Source organism: Mustela nivalis (assembly GCF_964662115.1).
Source record: "Mustela nivalis genome assembly, chromosome: 18".
NCBI classification, from domain to species: Eukaryota; Metazoa; Chordata; class Mammalia; order Carnivora; family Mustelidae; genus Mustela; species Mustela nivalis.
Genome location: NC_139037.1, coordinates 56,566,122 through 56,589,500, shown reverse-complemented (window position 1 = coordinate 56,589,500; position 23,379 = coordinate 56,566,122). Strand labels below are relative to the sequence as shown.

Sequence of the window (23,379 nt, the reverse complement as noted above, 5' to 3'; positions counted from 1 at the left end):
GGACACTCACAAAGCCTGGCGGTTGTGCCCACGTGGAGTGGAACTGAGGCTCCCAGCCATCAGCCCATGTCAACTTGCCAGCCATAAGGAGTGAGTCACCTTGGAAAGGGATCTTTCATCACAAGCCATCAGATGACTGTAGCCCCAGCTGACATCCGACCCCATGCTCATGAAAGACCTTGTGCCAGAACAGCCCAGATAAGCTTCTCTGAATCCCAGACCCACAGAAACTATAAGAGATAATAATTATTTATTGTTAAGTCTCTAATTTTTTACATGATTTGTTCACATCTATAACCAAGAGTAAGCATTGGCCAAACATTTTTTTTTTTTTGAGTGATATTGTGATCTTGGATGAATTCCTACCCCTTTCTGAGCCCCAGAGTTGTGGTCTGTAAAAGGGGATGAAATATCCATCTCTGAGGTTCATAGAGTATGTACCTCAGGGGCAAGATCGGAGCACATGGTAGAAGCTTAATATATCTACAGAAGTATACCTCCAATGAAGCATGTGAGCCACACCACCTGGGTTTGAATCCCAGTTTCACTACTTCTAAGGTAAGACTTCGTTCAGGCTACTAATACTTAACTTTCCTGGACCTTAGACCCCTCAGCTGTGAAATAATAGTAACAAAAAAACCAAGGGGCTGGGAGGGGGCACCTGTGTAGTTCAGTGGGTTAGAGCCTCTGTCTTCAGTTCAGGTCATGATCCCAGGGTCCTGGAATGGAGTCCCCCATCGGACTCTCTGCTCAGCAGGGAGCCTGCTTCACCCCCCCTGCTTGCCTCTCTGCCTATTTGTGATCTCTGTCAAATAAATAAATAAAATCTTTAAAAAAAATTAAAAAATCAAAACAAAAAAATTCTAGGGGCACCTGGGTGGCTCAGTGGGTTAAAGCTCTGCCTTCTGCTCAGGTCATGGTCCCAGAGGCCCTTGTCAGGCTCTCTCTGCTAGGTGGGGAGCCTGCTTCCTCCTATCTCTCTCCTCTGGCTGCCTCTGCACCTACTTGAGATCTCTGTCTGTTAAATAAATAAAATCTTAAAAAAAAAAAAACCTAAGTAATCTCATAATCTCATAGAGAAAGAACTTGGGCAAAGCCCATTTTAACTCTGTGGGAAAGCAGTTACTTCTTTTTTACAGGGCTCTACCGAGCCTAGCACTGAGATCAATCGTTGACACATAAATGCTCAGTAAGTATTTGTTAAATGGATAATAAAAAGACTGCCTGAGGAAAATAGGTATAAGCTAATACTAGCCTACAAGACCCTACTGGATGTACCACTTGCTTCATCTACGATTTCACCTCTTACAACCTGTCCTTCTCTCTCTGCTCCAGACACCTTGCCCTCTCCATAGTTCCTCGACTATGCTAGCACATTCCAGCTTCAGGGCCTTTGCACGTGCTCTTTGCCCTGACTGGAAATGCTCCACCTCCTAGTTATTCTTGTTTATTCGATCCCTTCAGATCTCTATTCAGTATCACTTTCTCTGAGAGACCTTCTCTCTGGCCACTCCTGCAACCCTGAGGGTCTGTATCTGCCTTTATTTTTCTCCGCAGCATTTATCACGGCCTGATTTCCATTCTTCTTTGGGCTCCCCTCAACAGAACGTAAGCTCCATGAGGACAGGGCTTTGTCTATTTTATTCGCTGCTCAAAACACCCCCAATGCTGGGTTTTCAGCAGGTGTTAGATAAATATTTGCTGAATTAATAGCCCTATAAAGCTACATTTGCGTATCTGCCGTCTCGGGTTGCTAAACCGCGCCATTTTGGGGCCAGAATTGGCTGAAGCCCCATCACGTGACGAACAGTCCCGCTGGCCCGCCTTTGAGGCTAGGGAGGTCCACGTGGTCCTGGGCTCTAGGGGCGGGGCGGGCCGTGGAGGAGGTCCTGCGCCGGCGCGGTCCCTGGCGCAGGCGCAGAGGCGGCCCGGGCGCGCGGCCGGCGGCGGTTGGCGGCGTGTGGGGCCGGCGGGTGGTTGCCGTGGGCAGGACCCGAGTGCAGGCAGCTAGAGCCGGCGCCATGGTGGAGAAGGAGGAAGCTGGCGGCGGCATCAGCGAGGAGGAGGCGGCGCAGTATGACCGGCAAATCCGTCTGTGGGGATTGGAGGCCCAGAAACGGTCAGGGCCAGAGCGGCTTGTGGGGCTGAGGGTCTGGAGGGGGCGTCTGGCCTGAGGCGTTCGCGGCCCTCATGGAGCCGGAGGATCTGATTTGAGGCGAGGAGGCGGGAATTACGTGCCCTGGGAGGGCGGCCTTCTTGAGAGAACTGGAGGGGTTGGTTAGGGGTGTTTCTGGAAGATGTGGAAAGCGGGGGCCTCTCAGGGTGGTGGGGAGGGTCGTTCCGAGGGAAGCCTCTGGAAGCGGCGGTGGGGGAGTCCTGAGGGATCAGGAAGACTCAAACTCAGGGACGCAGACGCCCGAAGGGAGTGGTGGTGGTGAGCGCTTGGCGAGTAGGAGGGTGCAAGGGAAGGATGAAGTGGGGGCGTAGTTCATTCATTCGGAGATTGTGGGAACCTATTCTCTGCTGGACGCTGGGGAGACTACCCACCGAACAGGGGCGAGCTTACATTCTTGTGGCTTCGAAAGGATGGGCCAACTGGAAAGAAGGAATGTTTTTTGAGGAGTTTTGGAGCCAGTTATTTCTACTGAGAATCTTTTTTTTTTTTTTTTTAAGATTTTATTTATTTATTTGACAGACAGAGATCACAAGCAGGCAGAGAGGCAGGCAGAGTGAGAGGAGGAAGCAGGCTCCCTGCTGAGCAGAGAGCCGGATGGGGGGCTCGATCCTAGGACCCTGGGATCATGACCTAAACCGAAGGCTTCAACCCACTGAGCCAGCCAGGCGCCCTCTACTGAGAATCTTTTTTTTTTTTTAAGATTTATTTATTTATTTAATTTGACAGACAGAGATCACAAGTAGGCAGTCAGGCAGGCAGAGAGAGAGGAGGAAGCAGGCTCCCTGCTGAGCAGAGAGCCTGATGCGGGACTCCATCCCAGGACCCTGAGATCATAACCCACTGAGTCACCCAGGCGCCCTCTACTGAGAATCTTGAGAGGCCCGGAGAGACTAGGGGCTGGAGCTATCCGAAGAGGTTGCTTATTCCTAGGAACGGGGGTGTGTCTTGAGAGGACTGGACACTAGGGTTGGGTATACCTGGGGTACTTAATAGTTATTGCGGGACATGAGGTCAGATATTCATTGGGCACCTGCCAGAAGCACTTTTCTAGGCACTGAACATATATTAGTGAACTGGATGGACTTCTTGCCCACATGCAGGGTACTTTCTGGTGGGGGAAACAATAAACGTAAATAATATAATAGGTAATGCAAGTGTCAGGGAGAGGAAAACTGTAGAGTATTGACTCTCACACCAGGGTCAATAAAGGGTGCTGAGGTGGGAGAGCTATTTTGATAGGGAGGCCGGGGAAGGCCTCTGAAGAGGTAACATTGAGCCTCAGACCTGTGTGAAGGAAAAAGAGCCATGTAGAGAGAAAACAGCTGGTGTACAATCCTGGGGGCCGGAGCTTGCTTGGCAAAGGAGAGAAAGAAGCAAGGTGGTGGAACGAAATGAGTAGCTTTTTTATTTCCAGTGTTCTGGGAAACCCCCTGGAGAGTTTGAGCCTAGGAATAAAGCGATCAGGTTCGCATTTTATTTTATTTTATTTTTAAAGATTTTATTTATTTCACAGCAAGAGATCACAAGTAGGCAGGCAGAGAGTGAAGAGGAAGCAGGCTCCCTGCCAAGTAGAGAGCCTGATGTGGGGCTTGATCCCAGGCTCCTGGAATCATGACTTGCGCCAAAGGCAGAGGCTTAACCCACTGAGCCACCCAGGCGCCCTATCAGGTTTGCATTTTAAAAGGATCGCTCTTTGGGTGCCTGGGGGAATGGCCTGCAGAGGGAGAGGGAGAATCAGGCTCCCCACCGAGCAAGGAGCCAGATGCCTGGCTCGATCCCAGGACCCTGGGATCATGATCCAATCTGAAGGCAGATGTCTAACCGACTGAGCCATGCAGGCGCCCCAGGACTTAGGTTTTAGGTGGTTATTCATGTCTAAGTAGAAGTATGAATGGTTGAGTTCAGAGTTGAGGTCTGATTGGTCGGGAGGTATGTGATGTGAGTCCAGAGTAGAGTTAATTGATCTAGGGTAAGGAGGCAGGCAGGTGGAGAGAATTTAGCTTGAGAGGTGGGAGTTTCTAGAATTTTTTGGTGAAAGAGAATGTGTGTGGGGGTGGGAGTGAGGTGAGGTGAACCTGAGTTTTCACGCTTATTTCAGGTGTGTGGGGTTTTATGCAATTGGAGGGGGCATTGTGAGGCGTCAGCAAGCATTGGTCTGAGGATCCAAGGGGTCTAAAGTGGAATATTGGGAATTAAATGGTGGAAATGGGCTTGAGGATTATAGGTGGGGCTGATTGGTTTTAGGGACTGATATTTGAAGTAGGTTTGAGTGTTAGGAGGTCCAAAAGGGTTGGGAAAGAGATCCTAAGTGTATTAGGAGGGCTCATGGAAAGGGTGGGGGCAGCAGGTGGTTTTAAGGTAGGGCAAAGTTGGTGAAGATGAAGCTGAAATATAGTGAGAGAACTGTCCGAGGAATGGTTCCTCTGAGGAGCAGTGAAGAATGGATGGGAGCTGCTGAAGAGGAGATGGCCTAAGGGACAAATCAGTCAGGGTATGGAATTCTCGGGAAATGGGAGTTATTTTGAGGGAGTGGAGAGGTACCGAATTCAGTGCAGAACCTGAAGGGGATTGATTGAGGGTCCTGGGAGGAAAGGAAGGGGTTATCATTAATTTGGATATTTGTATTTATAGACAATCGTGGAGAGTTTGTTAAAGTGCCTTCATGTCCATCAGCTCCTATCAGCTCTGAAGTAGGAAGGGCAGTGACTTCCCCTGTACCACCGGAAAGAGGCTCCACAAAGCAGATTGACTTGCCTCTAAGGAAGCTCCAGATGGAATAGGAGAACTCTGGAGTCTGGGGTTCTTTTGTAAAATAGAAGGTGGCCTAGGAATCAGCCGGTTGTGTTCTGGCAACATTTTGTTGCTGATTCTGTGTGATACTGGATCAGGTGATCAGAACTGGAAAGGAGAGTAATGGTCTAGAGGTTCAAAACTGGGTGGTATCTTTCATACACTGTTTTAAATTTTTTGAAATTAGTTGCCAACATTTAAAAGTTTAGAGAATTGGCCACATTTGAGACCATTTGAGCATCAAAAGGAAAAAATTGGGGTGCCTGGCTGGCTTAGTTAGTGGAGTATTGACACTCTTGATACTGGGGTTCTGAGTTCAAGCCGCATGTTAGATGTAGAGATGACTTTTAAAAATCAAGTGAAAAGAAGGAAGGAGAGAGAAAGAGAGAGATAGATGGACTTAATAATACTTAATCATTTAGAATCCATAAGGCCAAGGAAATATTCAAACAAAGAAATGAAAAACGAGTTTGTTGTCTTTGGAAGTGATTATTAATAATGTGCTTTCTGTGAAGTAAGAACTTCAGTGTGTCACCTTGAAGTTTTCCTGCTGACTGTATTTTAGCCTAATCATGCTTTCAGAGAGTAGAGGAACAAATTAAAGAACACTGAGGTTATGATTAGATGTCTAGGATGCAGGACATTTTGCAAGACAACTGTTCTGGTTCTATTCCAGAAGTCAATGTCATGGAAAAAACAAGGGGAGGGAGTGTTCTAGATTAAAAGAGCATAAAGAGGTGAAGCCACATGTAAGATGTAAACCTTGCCTGGATCCTGGTTTAAAAAGAAAACCCGTAAAGAAGCATCTTAGACAGTAGTGGAAATTTGAATAGTCAGTCCTATTAGGTGATATTTGAGAATTATTTTCTAGATGTGGTAATAGCACATCTAGAGATAGCACATTCTAGCAGAATGCAAACTATTCTTTTTATTTTCTGTGTGTTTTAAGTTTTTATCATGGGAAGTTGGGAAAAGGGGGGTGTCTGGGCTGCCTTTTGGGTTGGGTCATGATCCCAGGGTCTTGGTATCAAGCCCTGCATTGGGCTCCCTGTTCAGCGGGAGGCCTGCTTCTCCCTCTCCCACTTCCCCTCCTTGTGTTCCCTCTCTCGCTGTGTCTCTGTTGAATAAATAAGTAAAATCTTTTTTTTTTTTTTAATATTTTATTTATTTATTTGACAGAGAAAGCACAAGTAGGCAGAGGAAGATAGAGAGAGAGAGAAGCAGGCTCCCTGCTGAACAGAGAGCCTGATGTGGGGCTTGATCCCAGGACCTTGAAACCATGACCTGAGCCAAAGGCAGAGGCTTAACCCACTGAGCCACACAGGTGCTCCTAAATAAGTAAAATCTTAAAAAGAAAAAATAAAGTTGGGAAAGAAATGTGAATCTCTTCCCTCCCACTGTACCCAGTCTGGCAATTTCTGATTTCTGTCTTCTCTTGAAGAATAGAAAAGTCAGACCTTCCACATTGGTTGGAGCTAAATAGGGACTGCCTCTGACATGGCACAGCATTCTCTCTAGGGATCCTGCCTATCAGTTCAACTTCACTCATTTGGCATAATTGCTTGGCTCCTGTCAGCGTGTGACTTTGCATTTCTTGCTATGGGACATAGCCCTTTTTATGGATGAGGTTCAGAACAGACTCCCAAGGTCATGGACCAAATAGAAGTAGGAGTTGAATCTAAGTCACTCAATTCAGGTTCATACCCTCCCCACCTCCAGATCATTTTTGATAATAAGGGCTCATTTTTTCATTCAAATTAGTGTAAAGGAGGGTGTTGAAGCTGGAGCTGTGTATGTGTTCAGAATATGTGCTTCAGCAGTTTCTGCATTGCCTTTCCCAAGGTAGGGCCATCTGATTCTTCTATCGCTCAATAGTAGTTTGTTTTCCCCTTATCTAAGCATGAGGAAGGGGGGGGAGGGTGACTCAAGAGAGGAAAGTAGATGAGGTACCAAGAGGACCAAGTAGAGAGGACCAAGCGGTTTGTTGTTGTTGTTTTGTTTTTTTTAAGATTTTATTTATTTATTTGACAGATCACAAGTAGGCAGGCAGAGAGAGAGGAGGAAGCAGGCTCCCCACAGAGCGAGTCTGATGTGGGACTCTATCCCAGAATCCTAGGACCATGACCTGAGCCGAAGGCAGAGGCTTAATCCACTGAGCCACCCAGGCATCCGAGGACAAGCGTTTTATAAATGTCTGATAACAAAAGGGGTTTGACTGGTCTTACTAAGTTTCTAGTGCTTGCAAGTTTGTGGACATTTAGATGTATTTGTTAGATGAAATGACTGTACTTTGCAAAGACAAAGGAAATCAAGAAACCTGGGTTCTAAGTTCCCAGTTCTAACCAGCTCTCTTGACTTTGGGTCAGTCACACATTTTGTTGGCCTTAGTTCCACATCTGCAAAAAGGAGGGATGAGGGTGACTATATATATATATATATATATATATATACACACACACACACACACACATATATATTTTAAGATTTTATTTACTTATTCTACAGAGATCACGAGTAGGCAGAGAGACAGGCGGGGGGCGGGTGGGGAAGCAGGTTCCCCACTGAGCAGAGAGCTTGATGTGGGGCTCAATCCCAGGACCCTGAGATCATGACCTGAGCCAAAGGCAGAGGCTCAACCCGCTGAGCCACCCAGGTACCCCAGGTGACTACATTTTTTTTAATTTTTAATTTTATTTATTTGACAGAGGTCACAAGTAGGCAGAGAGAGGCAGAAGCAGGCTCCCCGCTGAGCAGAGAGCCCGATGCGGGGCTTGATCCCAGGACCCCGAGATCATGATCTGAGCCGAAGGCAGAGGCTTAACCCACTGAGCCACCCAGTTGCCCCCAGGTGACTACATTTTTAAGGACTCTTTTAACTCTGAAATTTTGACTTTACAAAAAGGGACCTCAAAAATTTCTGTGTGTTCAGGGTGCCTGGGTGGCTCAGTGGTTAAGCGTTTGCCTTCTGCTCAGGTCATGGTCCCGGAGTCCTGGGATTGAGCCTGCATCCGGCTCCCTGCTCCGCGAGAAGCCTGTTTCTCCCTCTCTCACTCCCCGTGCTTGTGCTCCCTCTGTCGCTGTGTCTCTGTCAAATAAACAAATAAAATCTTAAAAAAAAATTTCCATGTTTTCAGAGACTCATTATCCAATTCTGCTGCTGTTCAGAAGAACTTCAGTTGGTTCTGCAGGCACCCATTTGCTGTAATAGTAACTGAGGATTCACTGTGTTGTGGAGGCCAAACCTGATCGTCTCATGTAAGGACCAGTTTATTGTAGTGTTGCTAGCGGTTGATGGAGTTTGAATCTCAATGGCAGAAATTCTTGTTTAACCTTGGATATATATTCCTTCTTTGTGCTTTCGTTTCCTCATCTGTCAGATGGAGATAATAGAATCTATATTATAAGATTGTTGAGAATTAAATGAGATAATGCGTGGAGGCACCCAGCCGGCTCAGCTGGAAGGGGACTCGACTCTTGATCTCAGGGTCGTGAATCTAAGGTCTACCTTGGGTGTAGAGACTACCTAATAAACAAAGACACAAAAAATGAGATAATGCATGAATAGTGCCTATGATCAGAAAGCACTCAGTAAATTACAGCTACAATGATTTGACAAGTATAAATCATAAGCAACAAAAGAAGGGAAGCTACATAGGAAATAGGTTGAGATAAATAAGGCAGATGTAAAGTAAACATCAGTGGGACAAATGGAGACTCCAGAAGAATGAGGAAGATTGTAGGGGCAACAGTCTTAAGTTCTGTTTTGGATTCTGGAAGACACTGAAGGAAATGTAATGAATGGGCAGTTAGATGGAGCAAGATTGTAGATTTAAATGAAAAGTACTTTACAGTTAAGTGATGATGAGTTTCTGTCTGAAGGAGAAAATGGTCTGATTTGCCAAATGTGTTTGGCCTCATCATTTACCTGGTTGCACTGACTAGAAATCTAGACATTCTTTTTTTTTTTTTTTTTTTTTTTAAAGATTTTATTTATTTATCAGAGAGAGAGGGAGAGCGAGTGAGCAGGCAGACAGAATGGCAGGCAGAGGCAGAGGGAGAACAGGCTCCCCGCAGAGCAAGGAGCCCGATGTGGGACTCGATCCCAGGACGCCGGGATCATGACCCGAGCCTAAGGCAGCTGCCCAACCAACTGAGCTACCCAAGCATCCCAAATCTAGACATTCTTTATTCATTTGTGTCCATTATTCCTATGTCCCATCTGTTGGCAAGTCCTGTCAGCTCCGCTTCATACTATCTCAGTCACCTTTCTTCCTTTTTTTTTTTTTTTTTTTAAAGATTTTATTTATTTATTTTACAGACAGAGATCACAGGCAGGCAGAGAGAGAGGGGGAAGCAGGCTCCCTGCTGCGCAGAAAGCCCGATGCGGGGCTCGATCCCAGGACTCTGGGACCGTGACCTGAGCTGAAGGCAGAGGCTTTAACCCACTGAGCCACCCAGCTGCCCCCCCCCCTTTTTAAAAAGATTTTATTTATTTATTTGAGAGAGAGAACATGAGAGTGGGGTGAGGGGCAGAGGAAGAAGCAGTCTTCATGCTGAGCAGGGAGCCTAATGTGGGACTCAATCCCCGGACTACAGTATCATGGCCTGAGCTGAGGGCAGTCGCTTAAACTGACTGAGTCACCCAGGTGGACCAACCTTTCTTCATTTCTTTTTCTTTTTTTTTTTTTTTCCTTTCCTCATTTCTAAGTCCAGCTTACGCTCATCATCTCTCACAACACCCTCAGTAGTCCCCTCAACTGTTCTCTGTTCCACTCTTGACTGTATAATCCAGTCTCCATACAACAGCCAGATTGATTAAAAAAAAAAAATCAGATCACAGCCAGTTCTCTGCATAAAGCCTTCCAGTGATTTCCTCTTATATTCAGAATAAAATCCAAAGCTTTTAAAATCCATTGCCTTTCATGCCCTGCCTTGTCTGATCTTGCCTGCATCTCCTTGGTTCACTTCATTCAAGTTCTTGATTCTTTCTGTTCTCAAATATGCTGAACCTCTCTCTGGCCTGGAGACTTGGTGCTTACCCTACTTGAAATAGTCTTTTTTTTTTTTTTTAAGATTTTATTTTATTTATTTGACAGAGAGAAATCACAAGTAGATGGAGAGGCAGGCAGAGAGAGAGGGAAGCAGGCTCCCTGCTGAGCAGAGAGCCCGATGCGGGACTCGATCCCAGGACCCTGAGATCATGACCCGAGCTGAAGGCAGTGGCCTAACCCACTGAGCCACCCAGGTGCCCAATAGTGCCTTTCTGACAGAGTTTTTTTTATTATTATTACTTATTTGTTTATTTATTTATTTAATTTGACACAGAGAGCACAAGCAGGGGGAGCATCAGGCAGAGGGAGAGGGAGAAGCAGGTTCCCTGCTCAGCATGGAGCCAGAAGTGGGGCTGGATCCCAGGACACTGGGATCATGACCCGAGCCCAAGGCAGATGCCCAACCGACTGAGCCACACAAGCGCCCCTTTCTGGCAAGAGTTAATACACATACATTGCTTAGAACAGTGCTTGGCATACAGTTAGAGTTCAGTAAGTGTTACCTTTTGTTATCTTACTCTTTCTAATGGCTACCTCGTTTTCCGTGGTGCGTGTGCACCAGAGTAGTGTGGCCTCAGAGCCCACTATCTGAATCACTCTCCCTTATTATTGTCCAAATCAACTAGCCGATTATTAGCCACTTCCTAGCTGTGTGTCCTTGGGTAAGCGTGTCCTTGGGTAAGCTAGGGAAATTCTTTTTTTTTTTTTAAGATTTTATTTTCATTATTTGACAGAGATCACAAGTAGGCAGAGAGGAAGGGAAGCAGGCTCCCTGCTGAGCAGAAAGCCCCATTCGAGGCTGGATCCTGGGATCCGGACCTGAGCTGAAGGCAGAGGCTTTAACCCACTGAGCCACCCAGGCGCCCCCAGGGAACTTCTTTGTGCCTGTTTTCTCAGCTGCAAAGTAGGGATAAGGAGATACCAGCTCATAAGATTGTCATGAGAATTATGTAACAGTACACAGAACGAGTGTGTAGCATGGGGCGCCTGGGTGGCTCTGGGTTAAAGCCTCTGCCTTTGTCTCAGGTCAGGATCCTGGGATTGACCCTGCTTCAGACTCTGCTCAGCGGGGAGCCTGCTCCACCCCCCACTCTCTCTGCCTGCCTCTCTGCCTACTTGTGATCTGCCAAATAATAAAAACTTAAAAAAAGTGTGTAGCATGTGGTGAATCTTCAATGTATGTTAGCTATTATTATTTTATTATGTACCAGATTTATGTAATTCTGGTGATGGACACTTGGGTTTCTTTTGGTGTGTCTGTTCCATATTGTTTCAGTAAAATAAGTTGCAAGCACATAGATGCTAGGTATACGATGGTTTCTGGAACTTATATTTAAAAGGAGATGGCAGTGAACATATAAACAAAGAGTGTAATTCCAGATAGAAGTGGATGCGGACATAAATTGGGATTAGGTGGCCAGTGTGGACTTCTAAGGTGGTGAGTTGAGACCTAAAGAATTGACTACTTGGGGGCGCCTGGGTGGTTCAGTGGGTTAAGCCGCTGCCCTCGGCTCAGGTCATGATCTCAGGGTCCTGGGATCGAGTCCCGCATCGGGCTCTCTGCTCAGCGGGGAGCCTGCTTCCCTTCCTCTCTCTCTGCCTGCCTCTCTGCCTACTTGTGATCTCTCTCTGTCAAATAAATAAATAAAATCTTTAAAAAAAAAAAAAAAGAATTGACTACTGGTCAAGTTTTAAGGCGGGAGCTGGGGTGTAGGCAAACAAGCAGCTCGAAGAGTGCGATGAGCCTGAGATGGGAGGGGTTCCCAGGGCTTTAGGTAAGGAACTTGCAGGGGGAGCCACTGAACAGTTGGAGCAGGAGAGGGGCATAATCTGATTTAAAAGCTCTTTCTTCCTGAGTTGGGGGTAGCAGATTGTAGGGGCTAGAGTAGAAACAAGGAGGCCAGGTATAAAGCTGTCGTAGTTCCGTAGGCGAGAAATGGTGGTGGCTGTGAGGGTGGGGGGAAGTGGGTGGGTGCTGCTGCTGTGAACACATCAGTACATGACCTGGGTGCACACCGGAGGATTTCCGCAGCATTCGTTCCTAGAAGGGGAACTGTTGTGTCAGAGTATGAATAACACTAGCTGATATTTACTAAGTGCTGACTGTGTCCCAGGTCCTATTTTAAGTGCTTTTCGTGTAATTGAGCCATACATTAGCTGTAAGCTCAGGACCTCTAGCATAGTTAAGGATTAAAAATACAAACATGATATTCAGTGTTGATGGCAGCTGAATGACAAAAACATCCCAAGCAGGGCCTCCTGCGTGGCTCAGTTTTTAAGCATCTGCCTTAGGTTCAGGTCATAGGATCGAGCCCATGTCAGGCTCCCTGCTCAGCGGGAAGCCTGCTTCTCCCTCTGCTTGTATTCCCTCTCTCGCTGTCTCTCTCTCTCAAATAAATAAAATCTTTAAAAAAAAAAAAATGGGGGGGTCCTGGGATCCAGCTGTAGGGCTCCCTTCTAAGCAGGGAGTCTGTTTCTCCCATCTCCCTCTGTCCGTCCCTCCACTCACGCTCCCCCCTGCGCCCCACCCCGGCAATGAATAAATAAGTAAAATCTTTAGGGGAAGGGAAGCAGTCAGAGTCTAGAGTTCTGTAGGATGTAGGAATTGTGGAGAGGCCACGTGGCTAAATGTGATTTTTGTCAGAGGCATTTATAGGTTGCAGTGCTCTAAGAGCTCAGAGGAAGGGGTGCTCACTTGAGTCGGCTGCGGTAAGAAGGACTTTTTGAGGAGATGGGATTTGAATTGGCTTTTGAAGTCTGGGGAAAAGCTCAACTAGGCCTAGAGAGGAGGAGTGTATTGCAGGTGTGTAGAATGTGGTGATCTAAAGTTGGCAGGTGGGAGATGGTCCTGGGATGGAGCCCCTGCATTGAGCGCTCTGCTCAGCAGGGAGCCTGCTTCCCCCTTCCCCCTCTGCCTCCCTCTCTGCCTACTTGTGATCTTTCTCTGTCAAATAAATAAATAAAAATCTTTATTTAAAAAAGAATTTATTTATTTGACAGAGAAAGATCACAAGTAGGCAGAGAGGGAGGGGGAGGGGGAAGCAGGCTCCCTGCTGAGCAGAGAGCCCAACGACTCGGGGCTCCATCCCAGGACCCTGAGATCATGACCTGAGCCGAAGGCAGAGGCTTAACCCACTGAGCCACCCAGGCACTATTGTTATTATTATTATTTTTTAAAGATTTGTATTTATTTAAGAGACAGGGATGGGGGTGTGTGGGCAGGGGAAGCTCTGCCCACACACCCCCAGTAGGAGGAGGGACAGAGGGAGAGAGACAGGCAGAATCCCTGCTGAGTGTGGAGCTCAGCGACAGATCCCAGGACCTTGAGATCATGAGCTGAGCCTAAAGTCAGCCGCTTAATAGACTGAGCCACCCAGGTGCCCCTTGTTTCTTGTTATAAGTAGGCTACAAGTCCAGCATGGAGTCCAGTGTGGGTTTTGAACTCACAGCCCTAAGATCCAAGACCTGAGCTGAGATCAAGAGTCAGACACCTAACCGTCTGAGCCACTCGGGCACGTCACTGAGCCCTTTTGTAATTAAGGTAATGGGATTGAGAAGTTCAGTAAGTCCAAGTAATACACGTTGAGCATCTGTCATGTGCCAGGGATAATGCTAGATGCGTTTGCACACACATTTTGACCGGTTGTCACGGGGATTAATCGACATGAAGTCACAATTGGTGTCCCCATTTTACAGCTGAAAAAACTGAAGTTTAGAGAGATTATGCATTTTGCCCAGATCACCCAGTTGGGAAGTGGCAGAACCAGAATTCAGAGCTAATTCTTCAGACCTAGAGGTCATTTAGTGATTGGCAGTGTCCTATTGCTGAAGGAACAGTGAAGAGAATAGAGTGTGAGAATTTAGTGGGTGTAGGGATTAGGAGGCCTATTGTTTGAAGATACAGTTTCCCAGGGGAGAGCTGGGCTATTCCAGCTGTATCTTTGAGGTAGTGGAGCAGCCAAGCAGGACAGAAACCCTCGAACTTGGCACCCTGGAATTCCAGGTGGGGCAGTGTCGGGTCCAGGTGAAGGGAAGACTTAGAGATTAACAGTGACAGCAGAAATCTGGAAGGTACAGCTAAATGCAGTCAACCTTTTTGATGTCAAAAGGTTTGGTATGTGTACTGTATTCTTTTTGGAAACATGGCCTATTAAATGTGCTGATTCTGGAGGGATAGGAGCTCCTCTGGAAGGACATAGCTTTTCTTCCTCCTTCCGCTCACTGGTATAAATCTGTGATGAGTGAAGTACTCATTGCTAGTATCTCTGTTATTTACCTTGCTTGTATCTTGTAAGCCCTCTTCCCGGTTCCCTCCTTTTTTAGGAAAGTGGGATTGTCTCTAAAGGCTTGTGTCTGCTAGCCTGTGGATGGCAGTGGAAAGGCCCCATAGAAGAAAAGCCATAATGGAGAAGCTGAGACCTGGACATACGCCTTTGAGGGAAATACTGTCAATATTCCCTCCCCGCTCATTTTACCCTTGGGTTGTATTAGCGAAAGAAATCCAGTGTTTGCGAATTTGAAGGATGAGTGTGGCATCCTGTTTTGTCAGCCACCATCCTCATTAAAGATCTCTAGTCTAATTACATGCAAGTATCCATAATTATTAGAACCATTTTTAGAAGAGCTGCTTCATGTTCTCCTTAATATTAGTGCAAGTTGAAAAGCTACTCATTTCATAAATTTTTATTTTATTTATTTTATTTTTTTAAAGATTTTATTTATTTATTTGACAGAGAGAAATCACAAGTAGGTAGAGAGGCAGGCAGAGAGAGAGAGGAGGAAGCAGGCTCCCTGCCGAGCAGAGAGCCCGATGCGGGACTCGATCCCAGGACCCTGAGATCATGACCTGAGCCGAAGGCAGCGGCTTAACCACTGAGCCACCCAGGCGCCCACATTTCATAAATTTTTAAAAAATTTTATTCATTTATTTGCCAGAGAGAGTGAGTGAGCAAGCTCATGTAAGTAGGGGGATGGCAGGCAGAGGGAGAAGTGGGCTCCCCGCTGAGCAAGGAGCGGGATGGGACTCCATCCCCGGACCTTAGGATCATGATCTGAGCCTAAGACAGCTGCTTAACTGGCTGAGCCACCCAGGTGTCCCCAGACTTTTTTTTTAAAGATTTTATGTATTTTAGAAACATGCATGAGTGTGTGGTGGAAGAACAGAGGGGGAGGGAAAGGGACAAGTAGATTCCTCGTTGAACATGGAGCCCTCTCAAGGTTTGGTCTCAGAACCCCTAGATCATGACCTGAGCTGAAATCAAGAGTCAGTTGCCCAACTGACTAAGCCATCCAGGCTCCCCTAAGTCCAGACTTTTTTGGTTTGTTAGTTTTAAGATTTTGTTTATCCATTTGACAGAGAGACATCATAAGCAGGTGAAGCAGCAGTCAGAGGGAGAGGGAGAAGCAGACTCCCCACCGAGCAAGGAATAAGATGCGGGACTTGATTCCTGGACCCTGGGATCATGACCTGAGCCGAAGACAGAGGCTTAACTGACTAAGCCACCCAGGCACCCCCAGACTTTTTGAGATAGCTGGACCTCTGACTACCTTTCTTAAAATCTCAATCTTTTGTGACTTTATAGACTAGGATGATCAAACACTTTCCAAATACACCCTCTTTAATGCCACCCTGTTTTTGCTCATACTACCCCTTTTCACCTTTTCTTCTGCTGCTCTACTAGTCCAAGCCTTCATTCTCTCTGGCCTTAACTGTGACACCCTTATCCCTCCAGGAATCCGGCCCACCCCTGCCAAGGCTTTCTGTTGTGCTTAGATAAAATTCAGCACTTACAGTGCTTGTAGGAGCCTTCGTGATATGGTCCAGGTTCTGTCTGTGACCCACTTCCTACCATTCTTACCTTTGCTCACTGTTCTTCAGCTACTGTCCTTTCTGGCCCTGAAACATGCCAGGAACTCTTCCGCTTCAGGCCTTTTATACTTGCTGCTTTGGTACTTGCTCTTCTCCCAAATATTTGTATATTTGTCCTTCATTTCATTTTTATTTTTGCTCAGCACCTTCTCAGAAAGGTCTTCATGATCCGTCTGAGTGAAATAGCATCCTCCAACACTCTTGATCTATATCCTGCTTTATTTCCATCACTTTTTTCTTTTTTTCTAAGTAAGCTCTTCTGTGCCCAGTGTGGGGCTTGAACTTATGACCCTGAGATCAGAGTTGTTCTACAGGCTGAGCCAGCCAGGCCTCCCTGATTTTCATCACTTTTTGACATCCTATATCTCTGTCTGTCTCTTCCATAAAATAAAAGCTCCACAAGGGCAGGGATTATGTCTGTCTTGTTCACTGCTCTATTTCTGTACCTTAGAGGGGTGCCGGCATAGTAGGTGCTCAGTAAATATTTGTTGTATGAATTGTTCTTTGCAGGATGGATTAGAGCCTGTCTCTTTCCTGGATTTTATCCATGATGCTTCTTTGCATTTAATGAAAACCAAAATTACTTCGCTGTTACTGTGACTTGTTCTGTTTTTCAATAATTCGGTGAAACTTTCACTGTTCTCTGTCACCTGGTTAACAGTGTCTGCCTTACAGGCTGCGGGCCTCCCGGGTGCTTCTTGTCGGCATGAAAGGACTCGGGGCTGAAATTGCCAAGAATCTCATTCTGGCAGGAGTGAAAGGACTGACCATGTTGGATCCTGAACAGGTGAGATGTTGGGCCACTTCCTCACTCTTCCTTCATGGTCTCCCCTCTTCAGTATAAAACACTTGGAGGTGTCGTGAATTTCTGGGTGCCCCTGCAGGCTTGTGAAACGAGGGCTGGCATTAGTGGAGCTGTGGCCTCACGGCCCTGGCACGTCCTAGGTGGTCAGCTCCTATCTCCTGTCTCCTCCTTGCGCTTTAAAGCATAGTTAGTCTCTCCCTTGGAGGGTGACTTTGAGGAGGAGAGGGGTGGTTTTCTACTTCATACGTATAAACCGCCTGCGTGACTACTTAAAATTGCACAAAGCCTCGGGGCTTTGTTATGGTGTAGCTGGCTGGCCTTTACCCCGCAGTGATCCTGCTTTAGAAGGTTTGAGATGTGGCTCAGGACTATGTAACATTTGAGAGGTATCTCAGGAGAGCTTCATGAATTTGGAAAACAGTGGGTGGGAGAGAATGGATGCAGACTGCTTAGCATGGTGCTTACACATAATAAACATCTGATAATAATTCTATGGCATACCATTTAATTAAAGATATGGTAGTCATTCTCATCTCCTATGTAGATTTCTCTGACCAGTTTTTCCAAGGTGAAAATAACTTCTTTCTCTTACATTCTCATGCTTCAGTGTTTTAATTTTCTTTTATGGAAAATTCCAAATAGATGCAGAAGTAGAATAACATTGGATACCCCATCTATATGACTTCTACAGATAACAGTATTTTATTTTTTTGGTCTATTTTTTTGCACAGTATTTTAAAGCAAATTCTAGAAATCATGTTGTTGTTTAAGGTAAAATACTCGAAAGATTGTGTCATCACATGATACTCTTGGTGTCTTTTCTTGTAGGCGATGAACATGCTAAATAGCCACACAGTGAGATGTAGGCTCTGTGGAAGAAAGCAGATGTTGATGAAATTTTTTAAAGCTCATCTGTCTGGGTTTCAGGAGAAAAGTAGTATCAGGATTTAAAAGAAGTTCTCCTGCAATGAAGAGAAATGTGGGTTGCCTCACTTAATATCAATCACAAATTGATTTTTGATTTGAATTAAAAACCTTCTAAGGAAAGAAAGTTCTTGGAAGCAAACTGCGGGCGGAGCAGTTGCCCTGATGACATCTCCCCAACCACAGTGCCCCCTAGAGGCTTTTGGAGAGAGAACTTGTTTGCCGTTTAGAGAGGGTCAGAGCAGAGAGAGCCAGGGAAGGATGGTTCCTAAATGTGGAGGCCTGTAGTCTGGGAAACTGAAACCAGATGGGGATGATGACTTCCTCATCTGGTTGCAGGACTCAGAGAATGGGGAACGATGATAGAATACTGAGGCGTGACAGAGTGCTGTTACTGCCGCAGGACAGCGATGGGTGCCACCCAGTGTTGGAGTGAACAGGCTGACTGTTATCCCTGCCGTCTTCACTTTGAGGACTTGCAGTGCCTTCCATGTACTGAAATGAAATGAAATGCCTAATTCCTCTGACTGGTTTTTAAGACCTAATATAGCGGTTCTCCATCCCATCTGTGGTTTGAGTATTTGGGGGATTTGTTAAAAATAAAGGTTCTTGGGGCTCCTGGGTGCCTCAGTGGGTTAAAGCCTCTGCCTTTGGCTCAGGTCATGATCCCAGGGTCCTGGGATTGAGCCCTGCATCGGGCTCTCTGCTCAGCGGGGAGCCTGCTTCCTTCTCTCTTTGCCTCCCTCTCTGCCTACTTGTGATCTCTGTCAAATAAATTTAAAAAAAAAAAGTAAAAAAAAAAAATAATAAAAGTTCTCCAGGTGAGTCTAAAAGTCAGGGAGAGTTAGAACCACTTGCTTCATGTAAACTGGGCCCAGTCAGCTTACCCAGCCTGGCTCTTACCTCATAAATTCATGGACACACTTTGATGGTTCTGCCTTTTGGAATTTGCTTGTGTTTTTTTTCCCCCTGACAAGGAACATCCCAGGGAGACTGTGCTACCTAGTGCAAAAGCTCTGGAATTTTGCAGATTTGGACTCAAATTCCACATCTTCAAGCTGGGCGAGAGGCTTTATTAACTTCTCAAGGACTCAGCTTGCTAATTAATTAATTATTTAATTATATTAGTAATCTCTATATCCAGTGTGGGGCTCAAACTTGCAGCTCTGAAATTAAGAGTCTCGTGCTCTGCTGACTGAGTAGGCCAGGTGCCCCGCAGTTTGCCCATCTATAAATCAAGGATGTTAATTCCTGTCCTTCAAAGTTCAGAGTGTTTTGTTTACATCAACAAATATCCTAGAGTACCTGTAGGCTACCCTGTCTAGACACTGGTGATACAAAGATGCACAAAATTGGGTTCCCATTCTCAAGATTTCTTTAGAAACCAGAGCAGGCTCCTAGACTCAGGTTGTGGTAGGGGGACACGAAAGGCTTGCTGGAGCTGTGATCTTAAGGAACAAACAGAGATTTCTCAAGTTGAAGGGCGGTGTTTTAGGCGGAAACATTAGCAGTGGCATAGAACAGCATGGCAGAAGTAGAATATAACAAGCAGTGCTATTTGGTGTTTTTAGAATGAGAAGCCCAAAGTGGTGTGTGTGTGTTGGGGGATTGCAGGTTGTCGGTCAAGTCCAAATCATGAAGGCCCTGCTAGGAAGCCTTGCTTGTACTCAATCCTCTGGGCGGTAAGGATTCGTTAAAGAGTTTCAAATATGGGATGGGTGACTTGGTCAGTTTCAGGCCTCCTGTAGAACACTAGTCACTGTATATGATCTGTACAAGATAACGGGCTGAAGACCACCTAGAAGGCTGCTTTAGTAGTTTAGGTAAAAAATAAAAAGGGTCTGAATAATAGCACTAGTGGCAGAAAAGACAAGAAGCACACAGAGGTGAAAAACAGGAGGTGGTAGAATCAGTGGGATCATACACGGGAGCATAGGGAAAGCAAGCACCTGTGGATGCTTCCGGCAGGTGTTGGATACTGTGCTAAGAGCTGTAGTTGTATCTCATTTAGTCCTCAACTCTGAGATGTAGAGATTGTCATCCTTATTTTACAGATAAGAGATCTGAAGAAAGGGAAGTGAATTACTGGCCCACTCAAGGTCATATTAGATGGTGGTATGACCAGCACCCCGGGAGTCGGACTCTTGGTAGAGCCTGTGCTCTTAGCTACATCATCGGGTGGCTGTTATCAAGGATATAACAAGACTATAAAGATTGGGGTTTCTGGCTCAAGTAATTGGATGGGTGGTTGTTGGGCTCATCAACTGACCAGAAAATAGAGGAGTTGAATATGAATATTCAGGAGGAGATATCTGGTGGGCAGTTAGACTCTGATGGACGAGGAAGCAATCTGTGCCTGTAAGAACAGTTCGAGATATGCCAGCAGAAACTAGAGGTAGTGAGTTTATGGAGCTGTGGAGAACGGAGATATGAATGATTCTGAGATGGAGTTCGGGGGAAACCATACCCAAGAGGGTCCACGTGGAGACTGGCTGTCCAGTGTGGGAAGAATAGAGTGGCACTCATAGAGCGATTATAGAAAGTGTACTGCTTGTCTTACCCTCACTTCCCCTGTGAATTCCATACCCTTGCTTGTGCTCACGCAGTTCAGTAAGTGGTTGAGCTAGGATTTGAATCGAAGATTTGAATTCGACTTGAATTATTCCAGAGTCTTGCTCTTTTTTTTTTTTTTTTAAAGATTTTATTTATTTATTTGACAGAGAGATTACAAGTAGGCAGAGAGGCAGGCAGAGAGAGAGAGAGAGAGGAGGAAGCAGGCTCCCTGCTGAGCAGAGAGCCCGATGCGGGGCTCGATCCCAGGACCCTGAGATCATGACCTGAGCTGAAGGCAGCGGCTTAACCCACTGAGCCACCCAGGCGCCCCTCAGAGTCTTGCTCTTAAACCAGTATGATGTCCACCTCTCAGTGTGTAATGAGATCCGTGAAAAAGTAGGACAGCATGGGTCAAGGATACTATACTGTTTGGGGGCTGGCCTTGAATGGGAGGAAGACCAGCTCATTTTCTTGAAGAAAAGGTGGTAAGCGATAGTTGGCTGGAGGAGAGGAGGGAGATTGCTTGTATTGTCTTGGTGAAGGTAGCAAGGTCATACTAGAGATTAATTATTAAATTAGATATTGGATATGTGAAGAAATGCTGTGAACGGAATGGAATCTGTAATTGTATTGGCAGCTATCAGGTGATTTTATTTTATTTATTTATTTTTAGAAGACTTTATGTATTTGACACAGAGAGAGTACAAGCAGGGGGAGCAGCAGGCAGAGGGAGGGGGAGAAGTAGGCTCCCGCTGAGCAGATAGCCCAATGTTGGGCTCCATCCCAGGACCCTTGGGATCATGACCTGAGCTGAAAGCAGTCACTTAACCGACTGAGCCACCCCGTCACGAACCTGTCAGGTGATTTTATCATCTGTCTTTGAGGCTCTCTGCTGACATCCAGCCTTGTGGGTGAAATCCTCCATTTACTTAAGCCCTTCTCATCTCTCCTCCTTTCTGAACTTTAATTGAATTTAAGAGTTAATTTCAGGCATTCTTAATTGTGACTGATTTTGGCACTGGTCTGATTTTATTTATTTGATAGATCACAAGCAGGGGGAGTTGCAGAAGAAGAAGCAGACTCCCCACTGAGAAGGGAGCCTGCCTCGAGACTCAGTCCCAGGATTCTGGGATCATGACCCCAGCCGAAGGCTGATGGTCAGCTGACTGAGCCACCCAAGTGCCCTAGGGACTGCATCTTTTTTTTTTTTTTTTTTTTTTTTAAAGATTTTATTTATTTATTTGTCAGAGAGAGCGAGCGGGAGCGAGCACAGGCAGACAGAGTGGAAGGCAGAGTCAGAGGGAGAAGCAGGCTCCCTGTGGAGCAAGGAGCCCGATGTGGGACTCGATCCCAGGACGCTGGGATCATGACCTGAGCTGAAGGCAGCTGCTTAACCAACTGAGCCACCCAGGCGTCCCAAGGGACTGCATCTTTTAAACTACTATTGTTTGTCTCCAGATGTTTAAAATTGGGAACATAGTAGGTATTTGGAAAATTCTTAACCACTGACAATTTTATCATTTTTTTAGCAGTACAAATTTAAAGAAGAAAGTGTGGACTTTTCTGTTTAGAGTGAATTTTCTTTATAAACACAAGGGGGTGCTCTTTAACTATCAATGCCAAGTAAACAAAGTTCAATATCTTTACTTAAAGCCTCTGAAGGAGTGTAGGGAGTCTGCATTAGGCAAATTCCTGCAGGAACAATAATACAATTAGATGGTAGATATTTTCGCTATCCTTGAAAACTGACTGGTTTGTTGTTTTCAAGAATTTGTTTTCTCCCTAAAATTCAGGTATTAAAACAGTGCTATTTCTAGGTATCTCCAGAAGACCCTGGGGCTCAGTTCTTGATCCGTACTGGATCTGTTGGCCGCAACAGGGCTGAAGCCTCTTTGGAACGGGCCCAGAATCTCAACCCCATGGTGGACGTGAAGGTGGACACTGAGAATATAGAAAAGAAGCCGGAGTCATTTTTCACTCAGTTTGATGCTGTAAGTCCCATAAAGAGTGTAAAATCCGTAGGTTTAGTACATTGCAGTCTTGAGTCTGACATTGCCTCGGTGTATGTGCCTTGCTAGCATGGTGCCTTTCCGTGTTGACTGTGTTGGTAGTGGATGCAGTCTGTTGGATCTGCTGTGGCTGTTTGTGACTTGCTGTCTGCTGGTTTCTTCTTTGGGCATATGTTCCCTCAAGACCAGGTTTCATCATTGGTGTTTGTACTCCTTCCAGCATCTTTCCATATAGCTTCGATACATTTTACTGCAAGTGTTTTCTCTGGAAAACAAGTTGGTGGTTAATTTCTGTAGTAGAGGCATTTTTTTGTTGTTGTTAGAAATATCAAACTACAGCTTGTGTTTTGTCTTAAAAAAGAGCACACCTGATCTTGGTCTATGTCTGTCTCTTTCACACAGCCACTTTGACCATGTTGCCATGGATAACTAGACACATTCCCTGTAGTCATAAGCCAAATGAGGCATATCCAGCCTCATTTGGTTTCACTGCCAGATCTATGCAGAGGTGAAAGGATAAGTTAAATTTTGTTTCAGCACTTGTGACCTTTCAGACATGGTTCCCTGTACCCAGGAAAAGCTAAACAAATGTTGGGTAACCGTGGAATAGTCACAGATGATCTGCTTGGTTTTTAAACGAGAGGCCCATTACACGAGAGGTTAGAGTCTGGGCTGGGTAGTTTGTTTTTCCACACTGTTACATTTCATATGTGCATCTGTTCAAATGTGTGCTTGGAATGATGGATCATCTGTGCGTTTTGTCTTTTTTTTAATTTAATTCATTCTATTTTGTAACTCCCAAGTATTGGAACATTTTCTGTTTGGACATAAGTCTTCTCTTCATTTCTTTATCCATAGTAACCACATTTGGTTAATTCTAGGTGTCCCTTGCATTTCTAGCACTTAGAGGGTTGGTTAGAACCGAAGCCCGGGCTGGTGGGTTGTATAAAGCATGTGCATGGGGTGGGGATAAATGCCTCAGGGGCCTCGTGTTTCTGGCCTCTTAGATTTTACCGTCATTTTTCACTCTGCAGGGTTCCATTTGGTCAACGTTGCATGTTCAACTGTGGCTGTCTTGCCTTTTAGACTTGATTTTTTTTTTTCTTCCTTGGGTGTTTTCTGTGTTCAGAAGAAAACGTGCAGTTTAGAAGTTGTCTTTGTGACCCTTATCCCAAAGGTTTTCCTGAAAAGATCGTGTTTTA

The 23,379-nt window shown here is 45.7% G+C and overlaps 1 protein-coding gene across 1 annotated transcript in view; it reads left to right on the top strand.

The window, feature by feature from the left end:
* Positions 1–1,910: 1,910 nt before the first annotated feature.
* Positions 1,911–23,379, top strand: part of SAE1 (SUMO1 activating enzyme subunit 1) — an 80,504-nt gene continuing 59,035 nt past the window's right edge. Inside the window, exons 1-3 of the mRNA XM_082710595.1 lie at positions 1,911–2,119; positions 16,562–16,673; positions 21,986–22,159. Coding sequence (XP_082566721.1) covers positions 2,022–2,119; positions 16,562–16,673; positions 21,986–22,159 — 384 coding nt within the window. The 5' untranslated portion in view covers positions 1,911–2,021. The remainder of the gene's footprint in view (positions 2,120–16,561; positions 16,674–21,985; positions 22,160–23,379) is intronic.